We start from the raw sequence: 27,144 nt of genomic DNA on the forward strand, positions 1-27,144 counted from the left end.
TGGTATATAAATTTAACAATAAATAAAATAAAATAAATCGTATCGTATCTTGAGATATGATAAGACATATTGTGTTTTCCCTTTGCTTGTCCTTAATAGCATTATTGATTGAGAATGAACTTAAGAAATATTGTGTTTTCCCTTTGCTTGTCCTTAATAGCATTATTGATTGAGTATATTCTGATTATGTAATGGTGCCAAACGGAACAGGTCATTCCAAGTCAGGTCGAGAGAAACCATGCCATCGACATAGTTATTTTGGTAGTGCAATTTCATTGTTGTAAGAGGGGGAAAGTCCAAGGGATGAAAGTGGAAACCTCAGAACTTTAAAGCAACTGAAATTTAAAAGGAAACTGATCTGATAGATGCTTGCTTCTCTGTGTGTTGATTTGTAGGTCTTGTACATAAAAATCAGACCCCTGTGTCAGTATAAAGCATTTCCATTGAGTGTATTAGCACAGATTCTTTGTGTAGCTGCCATTCACAGCTGTTTATCAAACCATGCCTGCCAAGCTCCCACTTGAGTTGTTGCCAGGATCAATGAAATCTCTCCAGAAATTTAAGGACACAGTTACCAGAGCACCAAGTGTTACATGTAGAAAATAAATGCAGGGTATAGTAAAGTCTCTAAAAACAGTCAGAAAATAGGATGTGGAAGACTGCATATAGTCTGGTCATTAGTCTTCAGTAGTAACCTTCATTTTTCTCTTATGGGTGGTCTGCACAATCTGGGCACTTTCCAGATTACACACTGCGACAGTGTCACTACATGTCCATTAAGTGTGCTTCCGAACTACCTGTGTTTTGACATCGCAGTCCCTGAGCTGTCAGCAAGGTGCCGTTCACATTTCCGATGCCTTCTTTCAGATTTTATCCTTGTGTTTTAGTCCTACAACCTTGCATGTGTGTCACACACAAAATTAGCTGTATTTTCCCGTTGTTGGAGGGTTGCGCAACCTACTTATGTTTTCAAAACTATTCCGCCAAGCCAAAGCATTTTACTGCTGAACCAGGGCGGAGCCACCATTGGGTGAACAGGTTCAAAGAACCCAGGCCGCCGCGAATCAGGGGCTGTGCCTTGCAGCCCCAGACACGCCCCCCACATCTGATGTCAGACATGGGGGCGTGATTTCACTCCCCAACGGGGCCGCATGGCCCCAGCCAGCGCTGCATTCACAGCGCTGCTGGAGTGGTTCTCCCTGCCTTTAAAAGGCAGGGAGAGTCACTCTGACCATACTGCTAATGCAGCGCTGGCCGGTTTTGCTTACTAACTGAGCCACGCGGGCCCGTTTGGGAGTGAAGCCCCACCCCAGTGTTTGATGTATGAAGCAGGGGGTGCAGCTAAATGTGCCCCGCGTCATATGTCAGATGCAGGGGGTGGGGTTGAAGGGGGGGTGCGGCGGCAGCAGAACCCGGGCTGCCACTTGGTTCCCTCCACGCCTGTGCTGAACAGTGTGTACTCTGGAAAGTACCCCTGAGCAGATAAAAGCAACCAATGGCTGGTCATGTGATGGTATGGAAAAATGATGCTGCCTCAATTCCAATCAACCTGTTTCCCAGTTCTTCCCCATGGAGGGATTTGAGCTAAATTCCATCTGCAGCTGGATTTCATCAGTTCACATAAGAAGCATTTAGGGCAGCCATTTCTTAAACTGGCCAGTTGAGTGCCCAGGTAATTTTAAGGATCCAACTAAGTCTCAAATAATTATTATTTTACACAGTCAGACAGGTGTTATTGACTGGTTTGTTTTATCCAGACATCGAGTCCTTCCCAAGGACCTGGGATGCCAGAATTTTATTGTCAATGGTTATAGATATTGTCACAGAATATAGGCTGTTTCCAGTAAAGCTGCTTTTTGTAAATGGCTGGTGGTGATTTCTGTGGCCCCTATGGTGTTGAGGTGCTCTTCAAGGTCTTTTGGAACTGCACCCAGGGCGCCAATTACCACTGGGATTATTTGGGTCTTTTTCTGCCACAGCCTTTCAATTTCAGTTTGTAGATTTTTGTATTTGGTGATTTTTTCTATTTCTTTTTCTTCTATTCTGCTATCCCCTGGTATTGCTATGTCGATTATTTTGACTTGTTTTTCTTTCTTCTCAACTACAGTTATATCTGGTGTATTGTGTGGCAGATGTTTGTCTGTTTGTAGTCGGAAGTCCCATAATATTTTTACATCTTCATTTTCTTCAACTTTTTCAATGTTATGGTCCCACCAATGTTTGGCTACAGGTAGCTTGTATTTTTTGCAGATGTTCCAGTGTATCATCCCTGCTACCTTGTCATGCCTTTGTTTGTAGTCAGTCTGTGCAATCTTTTGACAACAGCTGATTAGGTGGTCCACAGTTTCATCTGCTTCTTTACAAAGGCGGCACTTGCTGTTTGTGGTGGATTTTTCTACTTTTGCTCTTATTGCATTTGTTCTTAGTGCCTGTTCTTGTGCAGCCAGTATTAAACCCTCTGTTTCTTTCTTCAAGTTGCCATTCTTAAGCCATTGCCAGGTCTTGGTGATGTCTGATTTTCCACTTATATTGTGCAAGTATTGACCATGCAGTGGCTTATTTTTCCATTTTTTTGCTCGGTTTTTGACTTGTTCTTTCTTGTAGGCCTGCTTTGTTTCATTGGTGTTGAATAGTTTCGCATTATTGACCATTTGAAGTGCATCTTCTTCACTGTCCTTGATATATTCTTCAAGGCCTCTTTTTTCCTCCTCTACTGTTTGATGGATTTGCTGCATTCCTCTTCCACCTGAGCTGCGAGGGAGGTATAGCCTATCTACATCACTGTGGGGTTGCAGAGCATGATTGATAGTCATTATTTTCCTGGTCTTATGATCTAGCATCTCTAGCTCAGCCTGGGTCCAGTCTATTATTCCTGCAGTGTATCTGATAACAGGTATAGCCCAGGTGTTTATGGCTTGTATGGTGTTCCCGCCATTGAGTTTGGACTTGAGGATTTTTCTAACTCTCCTGATGTATTCACTTCCAATTTTTCTTTTAACTTCAGTGTGTGCAATGTTATCAGCCTGGAGAATGCCCAAGTATTTATAATGTTCTTTCTCTTCCAGGTTCTTGATGTTGCTTCCATTGGGCAGTTCTGTTCCTTCTGTTTTTGTTATTTTTCCTCTGTTCATTATTAATGCAGCACATTTGTCTAGTCCAAACTCCATTGCTATATCGCTACTGAATATACGGACAGTGTTTAGCAGTGATTCGATTTCTGACTGGGACTTTCCATACAACTTCAGATCGTCCATGTACAGCAGATGGTTGGTTTTACTTGATGTTTTAGATATTTGGTATCCAAGGCCTGTTTTGTTTAGTATTTGTGAAAGTGGAGTCATGGCGATTACAAACAACAGAGGGAATAGTGAGTCCCCTTGGAAAATATCTCTTCTAATGCTAACCTGTCCAAGTGTCTCGCCATTGATTGTTAACTGTGTACTCCACATGCTCATTGCTTTTTTAATAAATATCTGAATGTTTTTGCTGACACCAGTTCTTTCTAAACATTTTAGTATCCATGTGTGAAGCAATGAATCAAAGGCTTTCTTGTAGTCAATCCATGCAACAATTAGATTGGTTTTTCTTCTCTTGCACTTTTCTAAAATCATTTTGTCAATCAGCAGCTGGTCTTTTGTGCCTCTGGTGTTCGGGCAATTTCCTTTCTGTTCAACTGGAAGCTGTTTGTTAGTTAATAAGTGTTGCATCACTTCATCTGCTATTATTCCAGTTAATAATTTGAACATGGTTGGTAGAGAGGTTATCGGTCTATAATTACTTGGAACTGCGCCTTTTGCTGGGTCTTTCATGATGAGATGAGTTTTCCCAGTTGTTAGCCATTGTTCTGTATCACCTGCTTGCAAAATGTGATTGAACTGTTTTGATAGTTGTTTATGAAGGCTTGTTAGGTGTTTAAGCCAAAAGCCATGGAGTTCATCATCACCTGGAGCAGTCCAATTTTTAATTTTCTTCGCTCTTTCACTTATTAATTCTGGTGTTATTATTAGATCTTGCATTTGTTATATTAATATTTGTTATATTATTATTATTATTATTATTATTATTATTATTAATTTGATTTCTATACCGCCCTTCCAAAAATGGCTCAGGGTGGTTTACACACTTGATACCCTTTCAGCTAGTCCTCTACAGCATCAGTAGGTTTTAGACTGCAGGGAGTTTATCATGCTACAAACAACTCTTGAGATCTGAACACTTACTCTTTCTGCATCCAGTTTTAGCAAAAAGGGAAGGCAGGTGTAGCTAGATATTGAGAAATTAAATAAGTTTTCAAATTGCCTGCCATCGAGATGAGATTTTTCATCCTAGTTCTGAAGCTCTTACCATGTTTGTTGTTCTGGAAACAAAATGCAGTCTGTATTATTCATGAAATTGCATGTGCATATTCAGAGTCTTTGGCATCTGCCTCATCTATTCAGAAATGTGCTTCTGTTTTCATTTCAGTTCATTTTGCATCATGTCATGCTTAAATATAAATATGGAAACCTCTCTTTAGACATTTCCATTACAGTGTTACATACAGACATAATTTTCTGACAATCCCTGAACAAAACGTCATTTTTTAAAATTTTACCCAGAAAAGTGTCACATTCCTTTTAATTGCTAAGGAGGATAATTAACAAATGTACATTCCCAAGTGATTAGTCATCCTTGCACTAAAAATCATATTCCATTTGAGGAACGCAAGTGCTACTCCCACTTGCTGAAGAGGCTTGTTTGGTCTTGTCCTGATCAAACAGTGGCATTGCACTGTAATGTCAGTTAGCTATTATCTTATGAGAGTGCCTTTCCTTCCTTTCAACTTATGCTGTAATGCTGTTGGCAAAATGCCACTCTGCTATCAGAATGCTCCTGCAGAAGCAGGACTAGTTTAGGTGGTGGGCCGTCTGCTTTCTACCAGTTGCCTTCTCCAATCTCTTTTGACTGCCCTAACATGACAAATGAGGGTGTTTTTAACTAGAAAATTGTCATAGATATCATGTCATGCAATGTGAGGGAAGCACTTGCTTTATTTGGTCGGAAAAGAGAGGCTTATTCACATCTATTTGGTGATGGCAATTAGTCACAGAGCACCCTCTAATCTAGAGATAACTAACACATTTAAATTTCCAAGTGATTTGTCATACTTGCATGAAATCTTTTTCTATTTTGAGGAAATAAATGAATGTGAAGAAATGTGTCTTGAGACACAAGAAGCTCTTGAGACACAATTAATGATTGTAGAAAGATACAGAATGCTACAACCCATAAAATATCATGTATGTACTAAATATTAGGAATGTGCAAAATGTTTCGACATAGAGACATTTCCACTCAAAACAGTCCATTTTGAACTTCAAATGAAGGGCCTGTTTTGAGCTTGAAACAAAACAACCCCATTTTGATCAAAACATTTTGATGTTTCAAGCGCCATTTGGAGGCCTGTGTTTCCCTTTTTGATTGGTTTTTGGGCGCCGGCTTCTGATGGGCTTGCAATCTTCTTGCTTCTTGGTTGGCTTCTTATCATACAAATCAAGTGTTGTCATGGGCATCTGTGCCCCCATTGGCTGTGCAGTGGGAGGGGAGAAACACAAAAGGAGATAATTTCAAAATATTTTCAAAGGGCCTGGGTGGCAATGAGAGCCCTTATAGTGTGTCTCTCTTGAAGATGATACATCAGGAGAGGAGAAAGGAAGATTTGATTTTGTGGTTTTCTTTTCTCAGCCCTGAGTATAATATGCTGTGCTGTTGCTGCTATAGCTTTCTGGTTTTGCTGGATCTCAGGTTGACAAAGAGAGAACTTGGGTGCCTGCCTTCCTAAAATTGTGGTTTGTTTGTTTGTTTGTGAGAGTGTTGTGGCAAGAAATGGACAATGGTAGAGGGTGTGTGTGTGTGATATTTCTTGGTGATTGCTGTGATGAGCTCCATGTCAGGCCTTGATACTAACTTGTGCCTCATTCACTGCTCTGGTCTTCTCTGCAATCTGCATTGCAAAGTGTACACAGTCCACATGTGCCTGAAGTTTCTCTAGTTATCCTTATGGCTATGCTTGCTGCTAAGTAAGGGTGCTGCTGTGGCAGCTGTTGCAATGCTAGGAAGTAAGGAGCCATAATTGTGCGAAAGAGAGCATCTTGTGCCAGTGATGTTACTGCAGCACAGGCACTGTGACTGGCAGTGGATTCTGGGTCAGTGATTCTTTTTGGCCGTTCATGGACTGTGTTTGAACTGTGTGTTCTGTGTTGGGAGGGGCAGATTCACTTCTACTGTGTGCTTCTGCAGTGTTTTTTCAAGGCAGGGTTGCAAAACCCATTGCATATTGCAATGCAAAACTTGTGTGTGTACTCTGTGAGTGCTGCTTGTTCCGAACATAAGGAACAATGGGGAAACTCAAAACACCTCACCCCATTGTTCCCCATGGATAGCTCCTAGGGACACCAGAGTGGGTTGTGTGGTAGGACATAGTGGGTGCTACCTACTAGAAAAGAAATGGGCAAGCAGGCAATTTTTAACAAATGTTTAAGCTTTCCTCAAAACCTCCATAGGATCCTATGGAGATTTGTGAGGAAAGGTTAAAAATCTGTTAAATATCATCCACTTACTTATTTCTTTTGTGGGTTGTGTGGGTAGGTAGCACCCATCATGCCCTACCACATAATCCACTTTGGTGTCCCTAGGAGCTACACATGGGAAGCAATGGGATGTTTCAAATTTCCCCATTATTTTCCTATGTCCAAAATATTTGAAACTTTTTAAATTGTTTCATTTAAACATCTGGTTGAACCACTGTTTTGACAAAACGTTTCGGCCATTTTGCATTTTGAGCTTGAAACAAAATGCAAAATCCATTTCATGCACATCCCTACTAAATAACTACGGATGGCCTTATTTGATCTTATTGCTATATCTTCCACTTTTGTGTATTACTAGAACCTATTAGATAGACTTGGATGACTGGAGCCACTCAACCGCTATTTTAAAGCTCACTTCAGAGAATCCGTAACCACATGGGAAAGCAATAAGCCTATAGTTCCATGTTACCAGCCCTCTGTTTCTGGAAGGTGCTCTTTAACAGATGCGACACAGTAACCTTTTAAGCAACTGCTGTACAGCACCCTGTCATCTAAATCCACTCCTTCCTTTACTGAAAAGGAAGAACTGTTTGACTGGTTTAGCATACAGGAAGACAAAGTCAAGTGATTTTTCAGATACCCTTAGAGCTTCATTCTGTGTTTTGTTCCAAAAAGGCAACCATATAAGGCAATCAGTGGAGACACCTTAATATCCCAAATGTACCTCTTTTTTGTCTTAAATATTCCAGGCCATAGCACAAAACACAGACCTTAAAGACCGGTTACGCAGAATACATGCCGAATCTATGCTCGTTGATTCAGCAGCTAATGCAAAATCCAGCCCTGATTTAGCAAAGGTGGGTATAGATTTCCTGTTTTTCTGCAAGCTGCATCCTGTGCATTTGCCACCCATGGCCCCACTACTTCACCTGCAGCTTGATGTGTAGCTGCACCTTGCTTGTCTTCCATTTCTACCATCCCATTCAGCTGCTCCTTCCCTTGTGCTCCTTTCCCGTTCCGCTATTCCTTCCCTCAAATGGTTGAATCTGATGTAATTAATCCAATTAATTAAGAATCCTTCCCAACAGAGACTTCCAAACTTGTCTTCATTGATTTTTTTTTAACAAGCGAGTTGTTCGTTTGCATGTTCACAAAGTCATCCTGTCATCTTGTTTGGTGTCGTCTTCCTGTTTGTACCATCAGCATGCTACCTGCTCACTACCTGTTTGCTACAATTTGTTATCGCTTTTGCACAAAACTCCTAATAATGCCAAGACAAGCCAAGTTCTCTTTTTGTGAATAGTCATCCCAAAGCAGAATTATTCAATCCAGTACTCAGCCTGAAAACTAAGCTACCAAGATAATCACTACAATGTGCCAAGCTGCCCCCGCCCCCGACACACCTTACTCTTTGTTTGAAAGAATAAGATTTTCAAGGCAAAAAATAGCTTGAGCTGCTGAGTCTCTCTGTCAGCTTCCAGGTTCCCCTCTTAGAAACAGAATCACTTAAATGTGCTCCTGTCACTAGCAGCTGAGATTTCCTTGGAGCTGAATGAATATGAATGGAGATATATTTATAGATCATAGTAAGTAGACTGGAAACTTTTTAATGAAGGAAGTAGGCACTTTGTATCTTTTAAAAATGAATTTTCTACATGTTAAATAGCATAAGCATCTCCTCTGGGCATGTACAACAATTTTTGAGAAACCAAATAGAAATTGTAATGTTGTTTAACTAATTGACATTTCCATGAATGTATGTAGTGCCAGTGAACTCCCAAAGATGAATTCCAGGAATTGGAAGGCTGAAAAGATCCAAAGTTACTATGTCCTTACTTGTTCTGCAATTGGGGCCAATCTTGGTCATAGAGCATGGTTTCTTTGCATGCCCCATGAGGAAGACTGCTGTGTTGGGACTGGCAGGGCTATAGCACAATGGTAGAGCATCTGCTTTGCATGAATAAGGCTCCAGGTTCAATCTCTCGCATCCTGGAGATCTTTTGCCCATCAGTATGTTTAATACTAAGTACTAAACCCATGGATCAATGGTCTGACTTAGTATAAGGCACCTTCCTGTGTCTTAACTAATCAGCACAGTAGGCATGGAATTGCTTGCTTCTGAAAGATGGGGCTTGAGGTGGAATGTCTGGAATGTCTTAACTTTCATTTATTCCTTAACCTGCAACCAAGGGCCCCATTTTTGTCATAGTGCATGTCTGTGTTTTTACATTTGAAGAGATGATGCTCACATTTAGAGGACCTAATCTTTGTCCAGTCTTAGTTTGGATGCATTTCATTCTGCAGCTGAAGACCCGTAACATTATATATTAGATTCTTGTAGCAAATTATTCTTTGATATGCTGTTGTGTTTTGCCCATTCCAAGCCCAAGCTTGTCAACATGATTTTTGAGGATGTATTGACTTTACTTCTTTGAGAGATGCAATTAATCTGTCTGTTCCAAAAATAGTGAATTATCCTTTTTCACTGGTGAAAATAGTGAATAGTGAATTATCCCTTTTCACTGTAAATGATAGCTGATAGTAATATATAGTTGATAATAATGATAATAATAGTTGGTGAATTATCCTTTATCACCCCTGCTAACTAAGCAAAGAGGCATCTTTCAAAGTGGTGATTCTCTTATGTTTAGCAGGGGAAGAACAATTGGCCCTATCCAACCCCAGCACAGCATCCCTCCAGTGATTGTGTTTCTTTTTAGATTGTGAGGCCTTTGGGGACAGGGGACCATCTTCTTGATGTATTATTCAACCAAATGCATCAAATAAATGATTGACGAGTGGTATATAAATATTATAGTAGTAGCAGGGTAATAAATCTCTGAATGCCTAAAACCAGGAACTTCCTGATCTGGCCCTCAGTATTTAACAACCTATATTTATTCCAGTGTAAATACTTGGTTCAAACTCCATGACCTTTTTCTCTCTCTGAATAATATTGTCTAAGTCTGCTTCTGAAAATTTTTCCTGTAAACTCGGCAAGAATTATTAATCTGCATAATAGGGATGTGCATGGAACAGCATGCACACGCATTGGACATTTGCGTGGTGACGCTGAATGGGGCTGCAAGAAGGAACATTGCAGCCCTGCACCCATGCTTTTTGGGAGAGAGCAGCAAGGGAAAAACGGCAGGACAGGGATGGGCAGGTAGGAGGCACCTTCCCTGTCCCTTAAAGTAAACCCCTGCCCCGGCCTCCAAACCGGCTCGAACACTGGCATTTCAAACCAGTTTGGTGCTCCAGAAAGGGAGCACCAAACTGGATCCTTGCACATCTCTACTGCACTATGCATTACATAGCTCAATGGAAGTTGTAGCTTCCTATAAACTTGTCAGTAACAGCAGCTGAGTCAATATGTACCACCACTTGAGACTTGGTCTGTTTAAGTTTTCTTTGGGGTGGGGGGGATTCAGGCTGAAATATATGGTATGGTGTAGTAGTTAAGAGTGTTGGACTAGGACCAGTGAGACCAGAGTTCAAATCTCCTTTCAGCTATGGAACTCACTGGGTGACTCTGGGCCAGTCACTTCTCTCTCAGCTTAATCTACCTCACAAGGTTGTTGCGAGGATAAACAACCACGAGCAGGATATAAATGTTATAAATAAATATCCAGGGCTAGAACACTAGATCATGGATAACATTGAAGGACAAGCATGTGCAGTTTTATTTAAGACCCAGGAACCCTGACCTTCTCTAACCTATGCATTGCACCTGTCCATCTGAAAGCCCAATTACAATAAATACTTGATTGTAATAGGGCATCCAATCATCTTTTTCTAAGGCAGAAGAACTTCATCACTCTTTTCTTATGGCGAAGTTCTGTGTTCCTACCACTGCAACTAGAGTTCTTCCTCTCACCCAGCGACTGCATTCTTTTAAACATAGACCTATAAACTTAAATGAATGCAGTCGCTGGGTGAGAGGAAGAACTCTAGTGTCTGTACTTTTGGCTCCTTCTGCTATTACCTGCCTGCTCTTTGCTTCTCCTGTTGGACTGCAGCCTGCTGCCTCTGGAACATCTGTGGGAAGTGTGTTCAGGACTGGGGCCAGGAGTGAGTGACTCAGCAGTTCCTGGTACCAACTACCCAGCTCTGGGCCTTTATAGGAGTGAAAGAAAGGGTGTGCTGAGGATGTTCTTCAAGTTCTGATGCTTCTTTTGCAGCAAAGACACAGGAGGGCAGAGAAGAAGGTGGGGGGATGGAGTGCAGGGGCCCATATTCACTTCTGTCCCAGGGCCCACTCCAACTTTGCTATGCCCCCAATGGCAGTTTTGTTTGGTGTTTAACTGGTTATACTTCACACATGTTCCTAGCATATTGATACCACCCCTGAACCTTTGGACTGCCAATAAATGGACTAATGAGTTCCATTGACAAATACATGGAACAATGGAGAAATGAAATGTGGGGGTTTGGGGGCATACAGTTATATGGGTGTATTCTGTGGCTTAGTCAAGCCCTCTGTGTGTGCACCTGAATCTGCTGCAAAAAGCATTGTACCAAAGTCCACTCATTTCCATCCCCCATCCTCCCCCCACCCCGCCCGCCCAAGAACCAAATGAAGCTTTAGAAACGGTGCCATGGAAGCTTTTGCGTTTGCTCATCCTAATCTGGCAACATTGTCTCTTTTACTTTGTTTTGATCTGAGAGAGAGGAAGAGGGAGGGTGGGGGGGGGAGAGAGAATGTGTTTGGTGCTGAATTCCTCTTCCGTACTGAAGAATTTAATAATCCTATAAACTGGCTTGAAAAACCAATGAAAATATATCAGTTTGGTGATCAGAGTGATACAGGCAAGGCTCGTGGGGATAAGTGTTTGGAGTGCAATTCTCTTAATGAGTTATTTTAATAATATGTTTAGTGCAAAGCACTGACACATTGAATAGCTCTTGATGGTAAAATGACCAGATTAATAGAACAAAGCAGCAAGCTGCCAGATAGAAAATACGCTTGTAAATGCCTTCAAGAGAAAATCTATTAGAGGTTAATCTTTCCAATTATACTAACTAAACAATTATAGGTTAGTTAGTTACAGATAACCTAGGGATGTCAGTTTAAATTATCCAAATGTGTCATTTCCTTTCTGATCCAAGTCTCTGAAATACATTGCACCAAATTGACAAACCGCTGGTGTTAAAGGACCTTTAATCAGAGAGTTAAAGGGATTTTCCAGATTTTGGTCCTCACAAGTCTGTGCAAAATGAAAGTGCAGAAGCATGCATGACAAGGAAGCTTACTTGCACGCATTCAGGCTTCCTTTCATCCTCTGCTCTTTCTTTTCTGTGGGTGTTGCATCACAGTTGTCTGTCTTAGACATGGCCTTGCACACTTCTATTAACACACAAGTGGCCACAGAGCTGCTTTTCATTGGCACTGTCAATGTTAGTGTGTTGAGAAAATTGCTGTAATACTTCGTATGTGTTTGTTTCTGGGGTGGAAAGTGCCAAGCTGGGAGCGAGCAGGAGGGCCAACCTGGGTGGAGCTGTCCTGAGTGTTAAGTAAAACCAAACTAGCAGCCTGATCACACACTCCGGAGTGTAGGAGCAATGGAGCAAGGGTGGATGAGCGACCCTGAGCTGCCATTGTCCATGGAGCCTTCCAAGACACACCCCCTTGCTCATGACTCAGGGCACCCCCTTGCCTCCTCCCACACCCAGTTGTCAATGAAACACTCACTATCTGGGAGTACAAGGTGCACCCCTTTCCTCCCCAGCCAACACTTTGTTCTCATGCTGACTGGCTGGGGGCTTCTTTCCCTGCCTCGCTCCCAGTGAGTTAGAGAAAGAAAGTCCCAGCCACTCCATGCCAGAATGAAGCACTGACTCCCTAGTCATTGGGAGAAAGGCCAAGCAGCCCCTCTTCTGGGCTGTGGCCATGTCACCTTTGTCAACATCAGATGCAGAGAGCATGGCCAGTATTGGAAGCAGGGCTGCTCAGCCTGGCTCCCAATTCTCCCCAGTCAGTGCTTCATTCCAGTCTGAGTGGAAGCTCCTTCCTCTACCTCGTAATTTCCAATGGCATGAGGGCTGCAGGCTGTACCTGGTTCCCCAGTGAGTTTCCTGTGCTCCTGCAAACACCAGTGATGAGTGTAGTTTTCTGCAAACTCTTCTTGAGGTCAGTGCAGCAGAGATCAAGATGTGAGGTCAGAAAATAATTGCACAGTGCTTACTTGGGTCTTACCGTTAGGCTGTACCTTGTTCCTCAGTGAGTTTCCTGTGCCCCTGCAAACACCGGTAGTGAGTGTAGTTTTCTGCAAACTCTTCTTGAGGTCAGTGCAGCAGAGATCAAGATGTGAAGTCAGAAAATAATTGCACAGTGCTTACTTAGGTCTTACCGTTTGCCCAAATCTTCTGTGCTTTGCTGCTCCTGCCCTTTCAGATATGCATGCTGCCTACAGTACACTTTGCTGCATGCTTGGGTATGTTTGTTTAACAGCGTTATTCATTACTAGGTACCTTTTCAGGTCTATTTTGATTCTCTCTATAGCCTGTGGAGTCTCTACCTTTTCCATTGCAAGTGTGCTATAGTGAACTGAGAGAACAGGTATAACTCCCCATTCAGCCATAAAGCTCACTGGGTGACTGTGGGCCAGTTATACACTCTGTCAGCCTAACCTACCTCTATAGGGTTCCTGTGAAGATAATATAGGGGAAGCTTGTACACCACCCTGAGTTTCGTGGAGGAGAACAGCTTATCATTGTTTTAAAGAAGGGGTCTACCACATTTTTTCTCTGTTATGTGTGTAACCTTTCCTTTTACTTTCCTACACTACCAGGATAAAGTCATGGACTAACGGCAAAGTAGACTCAGAAGCAACACTGTATAAATGATCCCTATTCAAATTTATGTAAGCAACAGTTAAGACATTCCTTGGCTTAAACTGTGTCCTGCAAACATACAGATTCCTCTGTATATGCAGTAATACTTTCTCAACACTCAGATCAGTCCTCTCCTCTTGGATGGGGCTGCAGCTCAGTGGCAGGAAAAGTACTTTGCCTGCAGAAGTTCCCAGATTCAATCCCTGGCATTTCCAAGTAGGGCTGGGAAAGACTCCTGCCTGAAATCGTGGAGAGCCGCTGGGAGTCAGTACAGAAAGTACTGAACGAGATGGCCCAACGGTCTGACTCGGTATAAGTGAGCTTCCTATAATCAGAACTCTGCAAATCATTGTAAAAGAGAGTAGCAGTCTCTGGCAATCCTCTGTTTGCAAAAGCATGCATGCACACACATGTGCCCATGCCCACAATCCACTGGGGCAAATGGCCAAAGAAGGTATAACAACTCTGGAACACTGAACTATGTGCGGTAAGGTAAAGTTGTGCCGTCAAATCGATTTTGATACCCGGTGCCCATAGAGCCCTGTGGTTTTCTTTGGTAGAATACAGGAGGGGTTTACCATTGCCGCCTCCTGCGTAGTATGAGATGATGCCTTTCAGCATCTTCCTATATTCCTGCTGCCTGATATAGTACCAGCGGGGATTTGAACCAGCAACCTTCTGCTTGTTAGTCAAGCATTTCCCCGCTGTGCCACTTAAGGTGGCTGAACTATGTGTGAATGAGTGAGTATGTAAACTCAAGCAGGCAAAATATTGTAATGACTCTTATTTTGTTTTACTTGTGCCAAGAGATGTTCAGAAATGGGATAATAGCTCTCCTACAAAAGTATTCCACTTTGTGTGTTGTTCCATAGCAAAACAAAAACTTGTTGCTCTACCAACAGTGATATCTGCACCAGCACTGATATTTGCACCAGCAGCTAGTACAAAAATGAAGCCAAAAAGCCATCAAAGACAATGTGTATTTCAGGGTGCTTCTGCCCGCCTTCTTCTAAATGTAAAGGCCACATGTCAGGGTTACGTTTGCTGTGACTGAATACTTTATCCTCCTCCTTCATAGATGCTTAAAATGCTGTATATATACATACAGGAAGACCTTGGTATCCACAGAGGTTCCGTCCTCAGCAATTACTGATGTTAAGGAAAACACGAATATCAAGGCTTGAGATCAATGGCATCACATTCCTGGAGGCCCAAAAATCACAGAAAAAACAGGCAAAAATGGGGGGGGGGATGCAAAGTAAAGTGCCCTACCATGCTCCACAGGTCTCCAGCAATGACGCTCAAGTCAAATTTCTGGGTTTCCCCCCCACAAAAAATCACTGTGTTTTGGTTTTTTAAACAGAAACGAGCCACAAAATGTCTCCTTTTCTTTAAATGACAGCCAGAAACTATCTCCAAGGTCATTTCCGGCCACCCCACAACCTGCGGATATGTGGAATTAACCTCCTTTCCCCCAGTTTTTCTTTCCGCATATGCCGAGGTTGGGTGCCAATTACCCGACTGTGGATACATGAAACCATGGGTGGTGAATCCACGGATAGCAAGGTTGCCTTGCACAAGGAAATACAGTAGTCAGGACTGTGGCACTGGCAGGACCCTACAAGTAGCAGGTGCACGTATTTATATAGAAGATGGGATTCTGTAAGATTAATGAATTGAGTCAGCTGACTTTCCTTCTCTCCTCACCCTCCAGTTCCTTTAGCAACATTCTGTAAGAGCCTTAAGGCTTTTGTTTGTTTGTTTGTTTGTTTGTTTGTTTGCATCTGTTATACATCCACATGTGCTTATTGCTTTCAATACACTTTTTCTCAAAGCCCTCTCCTACCCCTCTTTTTTCCCCCACAGGAAGATTTAGAAGAAGAAAGCAGGGGTCTAGTTCACCAACTCTCCAATGAAAGCAGACTGTCTATAACAGATTCTCTGACAGAATTTTTTGACGCACAGGAAGTCCTGCTGTCTGCCAGCTCTTCGGAAAATGAGGTCTGGCCACTATGATATGAAACATTGGCCTCATGTTGCTTGTTTCAAAGTAGCTTGACCTTTACTGTCTTTGCACACTAATTGCTGCCCCAGTGCCACCAGTGGCATGTTATGCACCATTTCAAAGTGCACAGTTGCTAGTTTTTAAACCATTTCTGAGAGAGGAAGAGGGATGGGAGGAGGAATACAGAAATATTGTTTGAAAGTAGATATTATTACCAAGTTCTTTTTAAATATTTAATGTGATGGTGGTTGTTTTTGGTTTGTTTTTTAACTCCTTAAGCAATATATGTTGCCCTATTTGCCCTGTATAAGTCTGATAAAAGTTGCAGGGATTTTTTTTTAAAGCATAGGGTTGTATACTTGAATTTATTTTGCTCTTGGCACATGTAGGCCAAGTCTACAACAGCTGTTACAACAGCATTCTGTTATTGCAATAATCATATCAGACTTCATGACCTATTTTATCAATGTTTTGTTTTCCCCAAATGCTGTGGTGGTGTTCATATAAATGGTTTACCCCCCGCCCCTTCCCTTTAATCAGAATGAAAGCCTATTTCCTTCCTTCTCAGGTATCTGATGATGATTCATATGCCAGTGATGTCAGTGATAACATCTCTGAAGATAATCTAAGTAACGACACAGAGAATGAAAGACAGACCCTGGGTAGGAATGATAAATATTTTTATTCTGTTCTGAGAATTATTATGGTTGCTGTTGTTTTACCAGAAATTGGTAATGCAAGAATTATTCCTTTCCCCTCTCAGGATTATTTTGCAATATTGAAATGTAGGGCTTTTATACACAGTGATTTGTACCCATGCGAGCAAAGCTACATGTGCACATGGAAAGAATAGCACAAGTCTCAATAGTGTAAGTCAGGGGTGGGCATTAGGTGGCTTAGGAACTACTGATAGCTCCCAGATTTATCTAAAATAGCTCTCCAGGTGTTTGGGCTTGCTTCTCCCTCCTTTCCCTTCCAGTCAGTACTGCAAATCCAATTGGCTGGCTGTGGAAAGGCCATGGCTATGCCATTCTCAGCCTCTTTCTTGACGTGATCAGGGTTGCTTTTACTTTCTCTCCCATTAATTTCCTCTACAATTTCCACAAAACAGTTCTTTCTCCCCTTGTTACGAGGGGAGTTGGTCAACCCTTCTGTGGACCCTCAAGGCATGGTTATAAAGCAGGCAGTTTCTCAGAAAGTCACAACCACAGGCTTAAAAGTCCAAATAAAAATATATTTTACTGAATACAAAGTAGAGGCTTGACTCTGATTGAACACCCAAATGTTCCCATATTACACAGACTTGTAAGATGGTTCACATGTCCAGGCTATTGTACTTGACTTTTGCTTATTCTAGTTTCCTAATTCTACGTGCTATGTTGAAGAGTGGGGAAGGGGAGAGGAGGAGTGGTTGTAAAGGAAAGAGAGAGATTGATCTGAATAAGATTGGATACAGAGGGGAGGCAGGACCAGACTGGTGATCCAGACGAGTGGGGTGAAAAGCAAAAGAGATCCGAACAAGTTTGGGTAAGAAGAGTAAATAAAATTGGCCAGGAGATCCATGAAAGCGAGCAAAACAGCAAGGGAGGATGATGTGGTTGATTTTGGGTAGAGAAAATAGATTTGAGTCTGTTCGGAGGTTAGGAAGAATAGTAGGAGAGGACAAGACCCAAACAGGTTGAAGTAAAAGAAGTGAATTTGAGTTTATTCAAAGAACTGGAGAAGGGAGCAGCATGGACAGAGAGATAAACCTGAATATGTTTGGGTAAAGGAGCTAGGAAAGATCAGGGAGAAATGGCTTCATTCTCTGAATGGAGGGTTGTGGCTCGGCTCTCTGGCTAATGAGTGAATCTTGAGGCAGGACTATGTAAATGAAGGGAGTTTGCTGGGAACCAGGAAGTGAGACGTGATGTCCTCGTGTTGCCAAGGCACTGTTGATGGGAAAATAAACAATTATACTGGAGCTACAGGGGACTGGGACATTGGGAGCCATGACTGGGGCTTGTGTGACTAGATTCACCTGAACCAGAAAGGATATCCTGTGTGTATTCCCGGCCAGGAAAAATCAGCTAAAATTCATTCCTGATCAGGTGGTAAAAGCCTGACTTACCCTCCAACTGTGACTCACATTCTCATGAGAGAGTGGTCCAAGTGTGGACTCCCATCCAGTGGTGCACATAGTAAACAGCTATGGGTCTGACCACTATGGGCCATCTCTCATGAGCTGCACTCTGGGGGTGGACCTTTGGGTCCCTACAGGGGCTCTCTATTTATTCTGTGGAGAAGCTGACCTCTCTCCCTTCTTTCTCTAGTGAAAAGTAGATCTAAAACACTTATTGTCACACACCCATGAAGGGAAGGGGTAACCAGGGATGAAAAATAGAAAACTCTTGGGAGTGGAGGGAAGGGAAAGGTGCTCCCTGTATTACCTGTCTAGTGTGGTGGGAGGAGAAGCCGGTTCTCAGTAATGCAGCTGAAGTGCGATTATGGAAGGTAGAGGGGCTAACAGCCTTTAGAATGGATCCCAAAGACTGCACAAAGTGGAGTTTTGCTTTTTTAAATTATCTGTTCTTACAGGAAAAGAGGGGCAATCTAGATTCTTCTTTCGGGAGGTGATTAATGAGAGTGGACTTCAAAGGGAGACAATAGGACAATGGATTCTGGGGACCAGATGGAAAGATGGACTTACCTTATAACCAAATGTTGGATTTGGGGGCAGAGGCGTAACTAGGGAAAACGGCGCCCGGGGCAAGCACTGAAATGGTGCCCCCCCGCGCCCTCCGCCCCCCCCCAACATACTACATTATACTTAGGTTTTTCCTCACAAGCGCCCGCCGCCGCCGCCAAGCCAGGCCACTGACTGGCCGCCAGGCGCCAGCAAAGCAATGGGGGGGGCGCGCGGAAGGGACTGCTCGTGGGGGCGCCGACGCGCTCCCTTGACTGCTGCAGCGCTGCTGCACTGAGCAGGAAACATTTGTATTAACAAAAAAAATTTTTTTTAATTTAAAAAAAAAAAATTTGTCATGGCGGCGCCCCCCATGTGACCAGAAAAGATGGCGCCCGGGGCACGTGCCCCCCCTGCCCCCCCTATAGTTACGCCTCTGTTTGGGGGAAGTTGTTCTGTTAGCCTTGGGGCTTAGCAGGATCCAGATAAGATAACCAAATGGCTTTAACACTTATGTGAGGAATGCAAGGACTTGCTGGAAGGGAAGGCAAACCATGGTGACCGAGTTTGGGCGTCTCAGGAATGATCTAGAATGGCCATGTGGGACATCTTCTTTGAGGTGTTGGGTGGTGTCAGGGGATCCCCCCATGAGGGCAGATTGTATTAGCCATGATTCCTTCCTGACTCCCTAGGCAGTTCCTAGCCTTAGTGACAAACACTGTTTCTTCCCTGGGCTCTCCTAAACACAGGCCAGGCCAGGCTAAGCACCTCTGTAAGGGTACTGGTGGGTGTACAGTCAGTGCTATTTCTGGACCCCATTAACACTCTCCTATCCTGCAGTTCAGAGAACCCTGATGTTATTTTGTTGATGTGATTTTATTACCTTATTCTTTTGATGTGCTTTTTGTACAAGCTGGCATTCTGCAACTAGTACTGCCTCCCCAAGCTGCTGTTTCATGCTTGTAACTCTCAAGGCTCTCAAAACAAAAAGTACCTCCCAGAATAATTAAGTTTGCCCAGCCCAGTGTAAGGTTCAACAGGGCAAAGAGACACTTCTAAAGTGGTGGTTCTCTTCATGTTTAGCATGGGAAAAGTAACTGTCCCTGTCCAACTCATCATAGTACCCCTCTCAGTGGCTGCTGTTGGTGTTTCCCATGGGTTTTTGAAGCTTGTTAGCCCTTTTGAGACATGAACTATCTCTTGATTCCTTTTGCTCTGTAAAGTGCTTTGTACGCTCTTTTTCTTACTAAGTGTTATATAAATATGGGGTAGCATCTACAGTGCACTTGCAGAAGAACTTTTTGTGGTTGCTCTGCTGCTTGTGGAAGATGAATCACCAAATGTTTGTTGTACAAGGAGTTCCCTATTTGCATATATGTATGCTCATGCAATATGTTGCACTTGTGCGAGAACTATTCTTGAACATAGGTGAATTTCTTTGCACAGTTGTGGTGCAGTGTGTACTTAGTGCAGCAGCATTTACTCTTGTGGAAAGCTAGTCCAGATTCTACCAATAACAATAGTAATTGGAAGCATGAAATAACTTGAGCACAGGTGAGGAGGAGGACTGGATTACATAGACTTGCCGTTCCAAATAATGGCCCAGTATGGCACACATGTCAAAATGGGAAGGAATTCAATAGATTCCTATGCCATTCCCTCAACTCATGGGCTGCTGCACCCATGTTGAGATAGATCATTCCCGAAGTTCTCAGCACAGTAAATCTGCAGCAATTGCCATTGTGTTGCACACAGTCCAGATGTCAGCTCTCCAGGCTGTGCTAATGTTGAAGCAATATCTCCCTTCCCTCCCTTGGATGTGTTGTATATTGCCTGTGATGGAGGCAGAACAGCCAGAATTGTCAGGAGCTATCAAAAATATAAGCTTTTCCCTGTGAATAAAATAACACTCAGCATTGCAGCAGGCTTTGTAATTATTTGTTCTGTGGAAAAAAAATTGGTATTAGTGCCTTTGGGACTCCTCTCCATTGTTTTGGGATGTGATTAGTACAACATTCTTGATTGTTTGTAGTCCCATGCTGTGCATTCCAGTGCTGGAATTTGAAATCTAATTTCAAATTGATTATACAGAAATGATCTTCCTAAGAGAGGTAAAATTAAATACTTGCATCAAATAGGGAGTAATTCATTTTTATGACACACAAACAATTGAGGCTTGGAAGTTGGAGAAGCAGAAGGTTTAAATTCCTGCACAGTGATGGAACTTACTGGTTGGCTTTGAACAAGTCACCATGTTCCAGTTAAACCTGCGTCTCAGGGGGGCTGTTGTGAGGTTAAAACTACCAGACTCACTTCTTTGGAGGAAAGGTTGATACAAATGTAACATTTGTATTGGTGCCAATGCAGTCAAAGTTAGACTAGGAAGACCCGAGTTGAAATCCCCATTAAGCTCCCTGGGTGACCTTGGCCAGTTGCTATGTCTCAGCCTAACCTGTCTCACAGAGTTATGAAGATCAAATGCAGGGAAGAACCTTGTACACTGCCCCAAATCTATTAGGCTATCCACCAATAAATGATGATAATGAAAAAACTGAAATATATGAAATTAGATAGAATCCTGTGGCTTAGCAAAAAAAAAAATTGTGCTCTTTGTAAGAAAAGCAGAAAGTTCAAATTAAGGGAGGGAAGGATTCCTAATATTTTTGGAAATATGTTTCACTAAGATCAGTGGGTCTTATTCTTGGGTAAGCTTACTCTCAAATGTATTTACTTGTGAGTAGGACGCCATTGAACTGGTAACATTTTCTTCAGAAAATATTAGGAATGCTTCCCATCTTAACTTGAGCTTTCTGGAGTACCTTTTCTGTGTACCAAAATTCATGGTTTTTATTCACAAAGTGCCCATTTCTAAATCTTATCATGGCCTGGCTGCTGTACTAACAGAAGTAATGAATTGACAAGCTTTCTCCTTTCATATCTTCTAGACTGTGTTCCCGATGGTAGCATGGAAAGCCATTCCAAGCGGAGAACATGTCTACCAGCTCCATGCCCTAACACTAGTAACATCAGTCTCTGGAACATTCTGCGGAACAACATAGGCAAAGATCTCTCCAAGGTGGCTATGCCAGTCGAGCTGAATGAACCACTGAACACTTTGCAGAGACTCTGTGAAGAACTGGAATACAGTGAATTGTTGGATAAGGCAGCACATACACCTAATCTATTTGAAAGAATGGTAAGAAGCAGTTGTCCTCCTTGGCAGTTTTAATGAGAGTGTGTGAAAGAGTGAAGAATCACTTGCATGTAGGGAAGAAAGCCTTTATTGTGGAGAGACACCACTTGGCAAAAGACTTCCAGTTCACATAATATTATTAATATTAAGTAGGAGGACATGTTTGGAGGAGTACGTATGCATCTGTCCATTTCTTTTGGCCACTTACACCCTTTCCTTTCCCTTGCAACCCTGGAAGAGCCAGCAGAGTAGTGGTGGGGAAAGGTGTGTGCTTAGCCCTTCTCATTGTAAGAAGGCTGCTGGCTCACGCACAGCCTGAACCACAGCTCCCACAGAAAATGTAAAAGAGAAGTGGTGCACTCAGGAAGGTTGTAGCAGTTATTGTGTGCAGCCTAGAAAAAGTTTGCCTCTGCTCAGAAATACAGTATTTATTGAGAAGTGAAAGTGTCTTTCGGCTGATTCGTGACTTGCTCAGAAATGAGTGTTACAAAGGAAACACAGTGGATTATTTCCTGGCCAGAGCATAACTAGCTTCTAGTACCATCACTGGAAGACTTCCTCGTGTGGTGTTGAGATGCTTATGTATTACCTTTTTCTGATGTAGAGTTTAATCTTCTTATCAGAAAAGCTGTACCCCACATAAGGTGGGAAGGGCAGCAAGAGTGTCTCTTTCACTGTGAATACACACATTGAGAAGCCAATATATGTGACAGTAAAAAAAAAGACAACGACAAACACTCCTTCTTGTTCTGGATTACACCCATTCCAAAATTCATCTCTGTGTTCAATAAAGTAACATCCAAGCTGTCTCTAGTTCTCCCTCAGCTTTGAGAAAAGGCTTTGTTCTGCTTTTTTAAATGATTGCACAATGGTTGGATCACCGTGAACAGCACAATAAGCACTTTTGGCACCCCCTTCATTCTGAACATAAAGCAAATATTCTGGCTGCATTCCCAAAACATGCACTATGTGCAGCTGCCAGCATGTGGTGGCATTGCTTCTGACTGAAATCTGCATGTGTGTTAGTTTTGTTCCTTATTAAATTGACTGAGAAAGGTATGTTTTTATATAAAGTTTTAATCTGATTTCCACTTTAATAACAATGTTTATTATCTGCAGTGGTATTTTGTTCAAAACATATTATTAATAGGCCAGTACAATCATTTGAAATTAAATGGTTCAATCAGCTCCAGAAACCAATTGTTTTTGAACCAGCGTCTGGAACCAAACCAGTTGCAAAACAGTACTGCTGACCCATTCCAGTGTTTAACCATCCAGAGCTGTGAATGAGGAACCCTTTCAAAGAGGCTAAAATCCTACTGATTCTCTGTTTGGAGAGTAAGGTGAATGGCAGGCGGGGAGCGGGGGAACGGATGGACTGAATCCAGCCCTCTATTTCTCCTTACCCTGAACAGCCGAGTGGCAGAGTTTTTTGTCCCAGCTGTTGGATTGTGGAGGCGAGCGACACGAGCCTAATCCAGTTGGAAGTATGGGGGCAGAAACCTTTATACTCATAAAATCTCCCAAACTAAATTGGGGCAAGTGATTGCACTGCAGAGCCTCTTGCCAGCCATGACCAGTTTCCATAGATTGGCAAGCACATGGAATGTCCAATGAGGCTGTTAAAAATGACCACCCAGGAAAGTATACCTTTTAGAGGAGCCACGATTCATCCACACTGGATTATGTTATAGTATCTTAACGTTTTTTAAATCATATTTACTCCTATAGGATTGAGCCCCATTGGAATAGATAGTGATCATTTTCCTGTCCTGTTGTCCTTTAAATTGGATGGAGGCCAGAAAGTTCCTAAGACCAGTTCTTATATTAATACTAAGTTAGAGCCTAAACCCCCCACTAGTAAGATGGAGTGTTCAGTTAGAGACCAACGTGGATAATTTGCTGTGTTCTGAACCCTTTATGTGTTCCTTATTGATAGCAGCAGGCTCCTGTAATGCTTCCTTGGATTATTTTAAAGAACTTGTTGACAGATTCCAAGAGTCAGAAATAGTTGGACAGGTTAAGAAATCTCCTACCTGGCCAAAAAGCTCTAAGTCATGGTTTGATAGGGAATGCCTAATGGCTAAGAAATGATTGCTGAAATATTTTATATTATATTTTAGAATAGGTCCTATCCCCTGCTGACTGAGCAAAGATGCACCTTTTAAAAATGGTGATTCTATTTATTTAGCAGAGGGAGAGCAACTGGCCCTATCCATCCCCAGCACAGCATCCCTCCAGTGGCTGTTGCTGGTGTTTACTTTATGTTTCTTTTTAGATTGTGAGCCCTTTGGAGGCAGGGAGACATTTTATTCTTTCTTTCTTTCTTTCTTTCTTTCTTTCTTTCTTTCTTTCTTTCTTTCTCTCTCTCTAAACCACTTTGGGGACTTTTGTTGAAAACTGATATATAAATATTCATTGTATTCATATATTAGGAAGAGAGATCTGATATCTCTGTGCAAACAGTACTCTTATATGAAAAAACCAATATAAAGCCTTGTTCAAAGCAAAAAAGATGAAGTCTACATGGGAGCAATTTATTCAAGCAGTGAGTGACAAAGATTTCACCCTGTTCTTGAGTATTACAACAGCTAATTACAACAGTTTTAAGTTCTTGAGTATTACAACAGTTCTTGCGTTATTACAACAAGAGAGAGCTATCCAGACCCAAATATTGTATCTGAGCGGCAATCTAGGAAAAGCATTTATTTTTATACTCTGATAGTTGTGTTGGCCCAGATCAATGTGAACTTGGGCTTGATTATTTACCAGACTAGCCCGCAGTTACAACTCGTGAGATTAAGGACCTTATATTGCAGTTAAAAGAAGGGAAGACTCTGAGTCAAGACTTCATCCCCCCTCCCCGATAAAGAAGAATATAGATTGGTGGACTCCAATTCTGGTCTCTTTATTTTCATTTATTGATCAGATGGCATTGATACCATCTGATTGGTGAATGGCAATTATTGTACCCATTTTCAAAAAGGGTAGTAGGGAAGATCTGGCAAATTATCAGCCAATCAGTCTTCTAAAGATCGTTAGTAAACTTTATGCAAAATACTTATTAGGGAAGTTCAAGATTGTCTGGAGAGTGGAAAATTATATTGCTGAAGAACAAGCTGGATTTCGTGTGGGTAGATCAACTATTGACCACTGCATGTTGCTTCAGCATTTTATAGAGAAATATGCCAGTAAACCCAAACGCACATTCTACATGGTGTTTGTGAATTTTAGTTATGCTTTTGATTCTATTTCCAGGTTTAAACTTTGGGAGAAATGGAAAGGCTCCACTATTGATTGGCATCTATTGTATTTGATTCAGAAACTTCATCAAGATACTTCTCTGAGGATAAGGTGTAATACACAGGGATATCTTACTGATAAGAGCCCAACTCAGAGGTGTGAAAAGGCTGCATCTTGGCTCAATCACTATTTAATTTCTATATTAATTCATTAGTAGAGCATCTTGTGGGCCAGGATTATCACCCTCCTAAAGTCTCTGACAAGCATATTGTGGCCCTGTTATATGCTGATGATGTAGCCATCTGCTGGAGAACTTTAATTGGCCTGAAGAAAGCGCCGCAGACCTTGGCCCATTAGAGCAAAGAAAGTGAATTGATGATCCACTATCACAAAGCCAAAGTGGTAGTTTTTGTTAAGAGGCCCAAGAAACATAAATGGTTTATAAATGGGATGGAGATTGAACAAATAAATATTTGATATCTGGAAGTGGTCTTCAAAGCTTCCAGCAGCAAAAGTGCACATTTTAACCATCTTGTTCAGCTTGCACAAAGGAGTGCAACAGCCACTTTAAATTTCTTTCAAACCAGAGGTGGAAATTATATACCTGCAGCCCAGGGGCGTAGCTAGGGAGAGGGGGCCCGTGTTCATCCCTCTCTCTGGCGGCCCCCCAGAGTAAGGGAGACAATGAAGAAAATAGGGAGGGGTTGAGCTGGAGGGCCCTCAGGAGCTGGGGGCCCGTGTTCTTTGAACCCTTTCGCTCAATTATAGCTACGCCCCTGCTGCAGCCATTGATTGAGCCAAAGCTCAGCTCCTTCATGGAGCTCAACCTGAGCCGTACTCAAACTTCTCCCCTCTGGAGATTGCTTTTAACAATCTGGATTGCACAATTTTTCAAATAGCTAAATTCACTCCTAATGTAGTTTTAAGACTTGAAGCCAGAATTTTAAAGGTGGATACAAAAATATGGCTTTCAGTATCTGACTTTTGGCTAAAACTTAACCTCTTCCCAAGTGTTTTGACCCCCTTGATATTAGCAGATACTTTTAGATCCACCTGGTGTACACAGGAGCGAATTAACGCATTGGCAATATAGGCACTTGCTTACGGTGGCAAATTTTGGGAGTGGTGTGCAAGTAAAGGGCTTAGGTCAGGGGGAAGTTAAATCTTCCTTCTCTACCTTTTAAAAACCACCACTGCACTGTGGGATGGCAGAAGGATGGTGGCAGGGATGGTGGCGAGAGCTCCTCCCACAGGCCCATCTGCCTCCCAAATGACAGGTCGGGCCATTTTTGGCCCATTTCAGGGCTTTCTGCACATGGGAAAAAGATTTAAATCCCCCCCCCCCCACCAAGCCCTTTACTTGTAAAGAGGAATCCTTACCATATTCCCCTTTACAAGTATAGCCGTCGAGCTCCTCGATCCAGGGTGGCAAATCTTTGGTTGCCTACAGGCGGCAAAAAGCTTAATCTGCCCCTGGGTGTACTAAATTGGAATCTAAACTATTGACATGGATTTTCTCCTAAGTTTTTCTTCTTGGGTTTTGATAGTGCCAAGAAGGCTCTTAAGCAGAAGATTTGTGATATGGAGCATCAAAAGGATATTAGTTTGATACCCAAAAGCCTTATCCTGGGGTAGGGTGTGTGGAATTAATAGTTTAAATCAGTGAATTATCTCTCTGAACTTACAGTTCCCAGCCATCGAAGGGCTTTTTTCTTAGCTTGCTAGAATGCTCTGCCTTCTGTGGTGGTGTCTGGGAAGTTTTGGAATATTAAATGTGATGCAAGATATTGTCCTTGTAATTCTGGTGCAGTTGAGTCAATTCAACATGTCCTTCTTAACTGTATATTTTCAGGAAGTAAGAAATGCTTTTATATCTCCACTTTGACAGCCTTTCTATGGGCATTCAGAGTTATTTCATGCCACCTATTTACTTCCTAGAGTGAATTCTGAGACTGATTTTAAAGTCGCTAAATTATGTGCTGCTGCATGTAAGATTAGATCTGTTAATTCATCATCATCAATTTATTACGGCCGTTGGCCAGCAGAAATAGGAATAACAAATATACACGATACAACGATCAATAAAACAGTGCTAAAACACAATAAAACAGAATACAATCACTCATAATAAATTACTTAAAAACAATAGACAGCTCTCGCAATTAAGCACTTAATAGGGACCTTGGATCTGTTAATTGTGGTTCTTGTGATTGATATACTTAAAAAAAAACACCAACCACTAGCTGGATATAATGGATGGATATGTTGTTTTTTCCTGGTCATGGACCGTAATAAAGTGTTAGTTGGTTCATTTGTTCATTCATTCACATGGAGTGTTTTCTAACCCTTGCTTACAAAAATAAAACTTCCTTGCTGAAATGTGCTGAAATGTCTTGCTGGATTGTGGCCAATAACACTTTATTTTGTGCTCGCCTGTGTCTCATTGTACATTTTTAATGAGAGTTTCTCTCTCTTCGTTTCTTTCTTTTGGGTTTCTATTTTATAAAAGTTCATTTTGCTTCTCTTTGGGGTTTTGAACCTTTCCTGATTTTAAGAAAGGCTTTAGAGGAACGTTGTAAACACTGAACATTGTAAACACATGTTCCAGTGCTCAAGATAACACTCCTGCTTGCAG

At 42.1% G+C, this 27,144-nt stretch overlaps 1 protein-coding gene across 9 annotated transcripts in view; it reads left to right on the forward strand.

The window, feature by feature from the left end:
- Positions 1–27,144, forward strand: part of OSBPL3 (oxysterol binding protein like 3) — a 145,913-nt gene that overhangs the window by 103,452 nt on the left and 15,317 nt on the right. For 8 of the 9 annotated variants that reach the window (XM_053266466.1, XM_053266463.1, XM_053266469.1 and 5 more), the window contains 4 exons: positions 7,319–7,426; positions 15,270–15,404; positions 15,977–16,070; positions 21,019–21,269. In XM_053266466.1, coding sequence (XP_053122441.1) covers positions 7,319–7,426; positions 15,270–15,404; positions 15,977–16,070; positions 21,019–21,269 — 588 coding nt within the window. The remainder of the gene's footprint in view (positions 1–7,318; positions 7,427–15,269; positions 15,405–15,976; positions 16,071–21,018; positions 21,270–27,144) is intronic. The other variant, XM_053266472.1, reaches the window with a different exon arrangement.

This window comes from Hemicordylus capensis, chromosome 6 (genome assembly GCF_027244095.1).
Source record: "Hemicordylus capensis ecotype Gifberg chromosome 6, rHemCap1.1.pri, whole genome shotgun sequence".
In the NCBI taxonomy this organism is placed as follows: Eukaryota; Metazoa; Chordata; class Lepidosauria; order Squamata; family Cordylidae; genus Hemicordylus; species Hemicordylus capensis.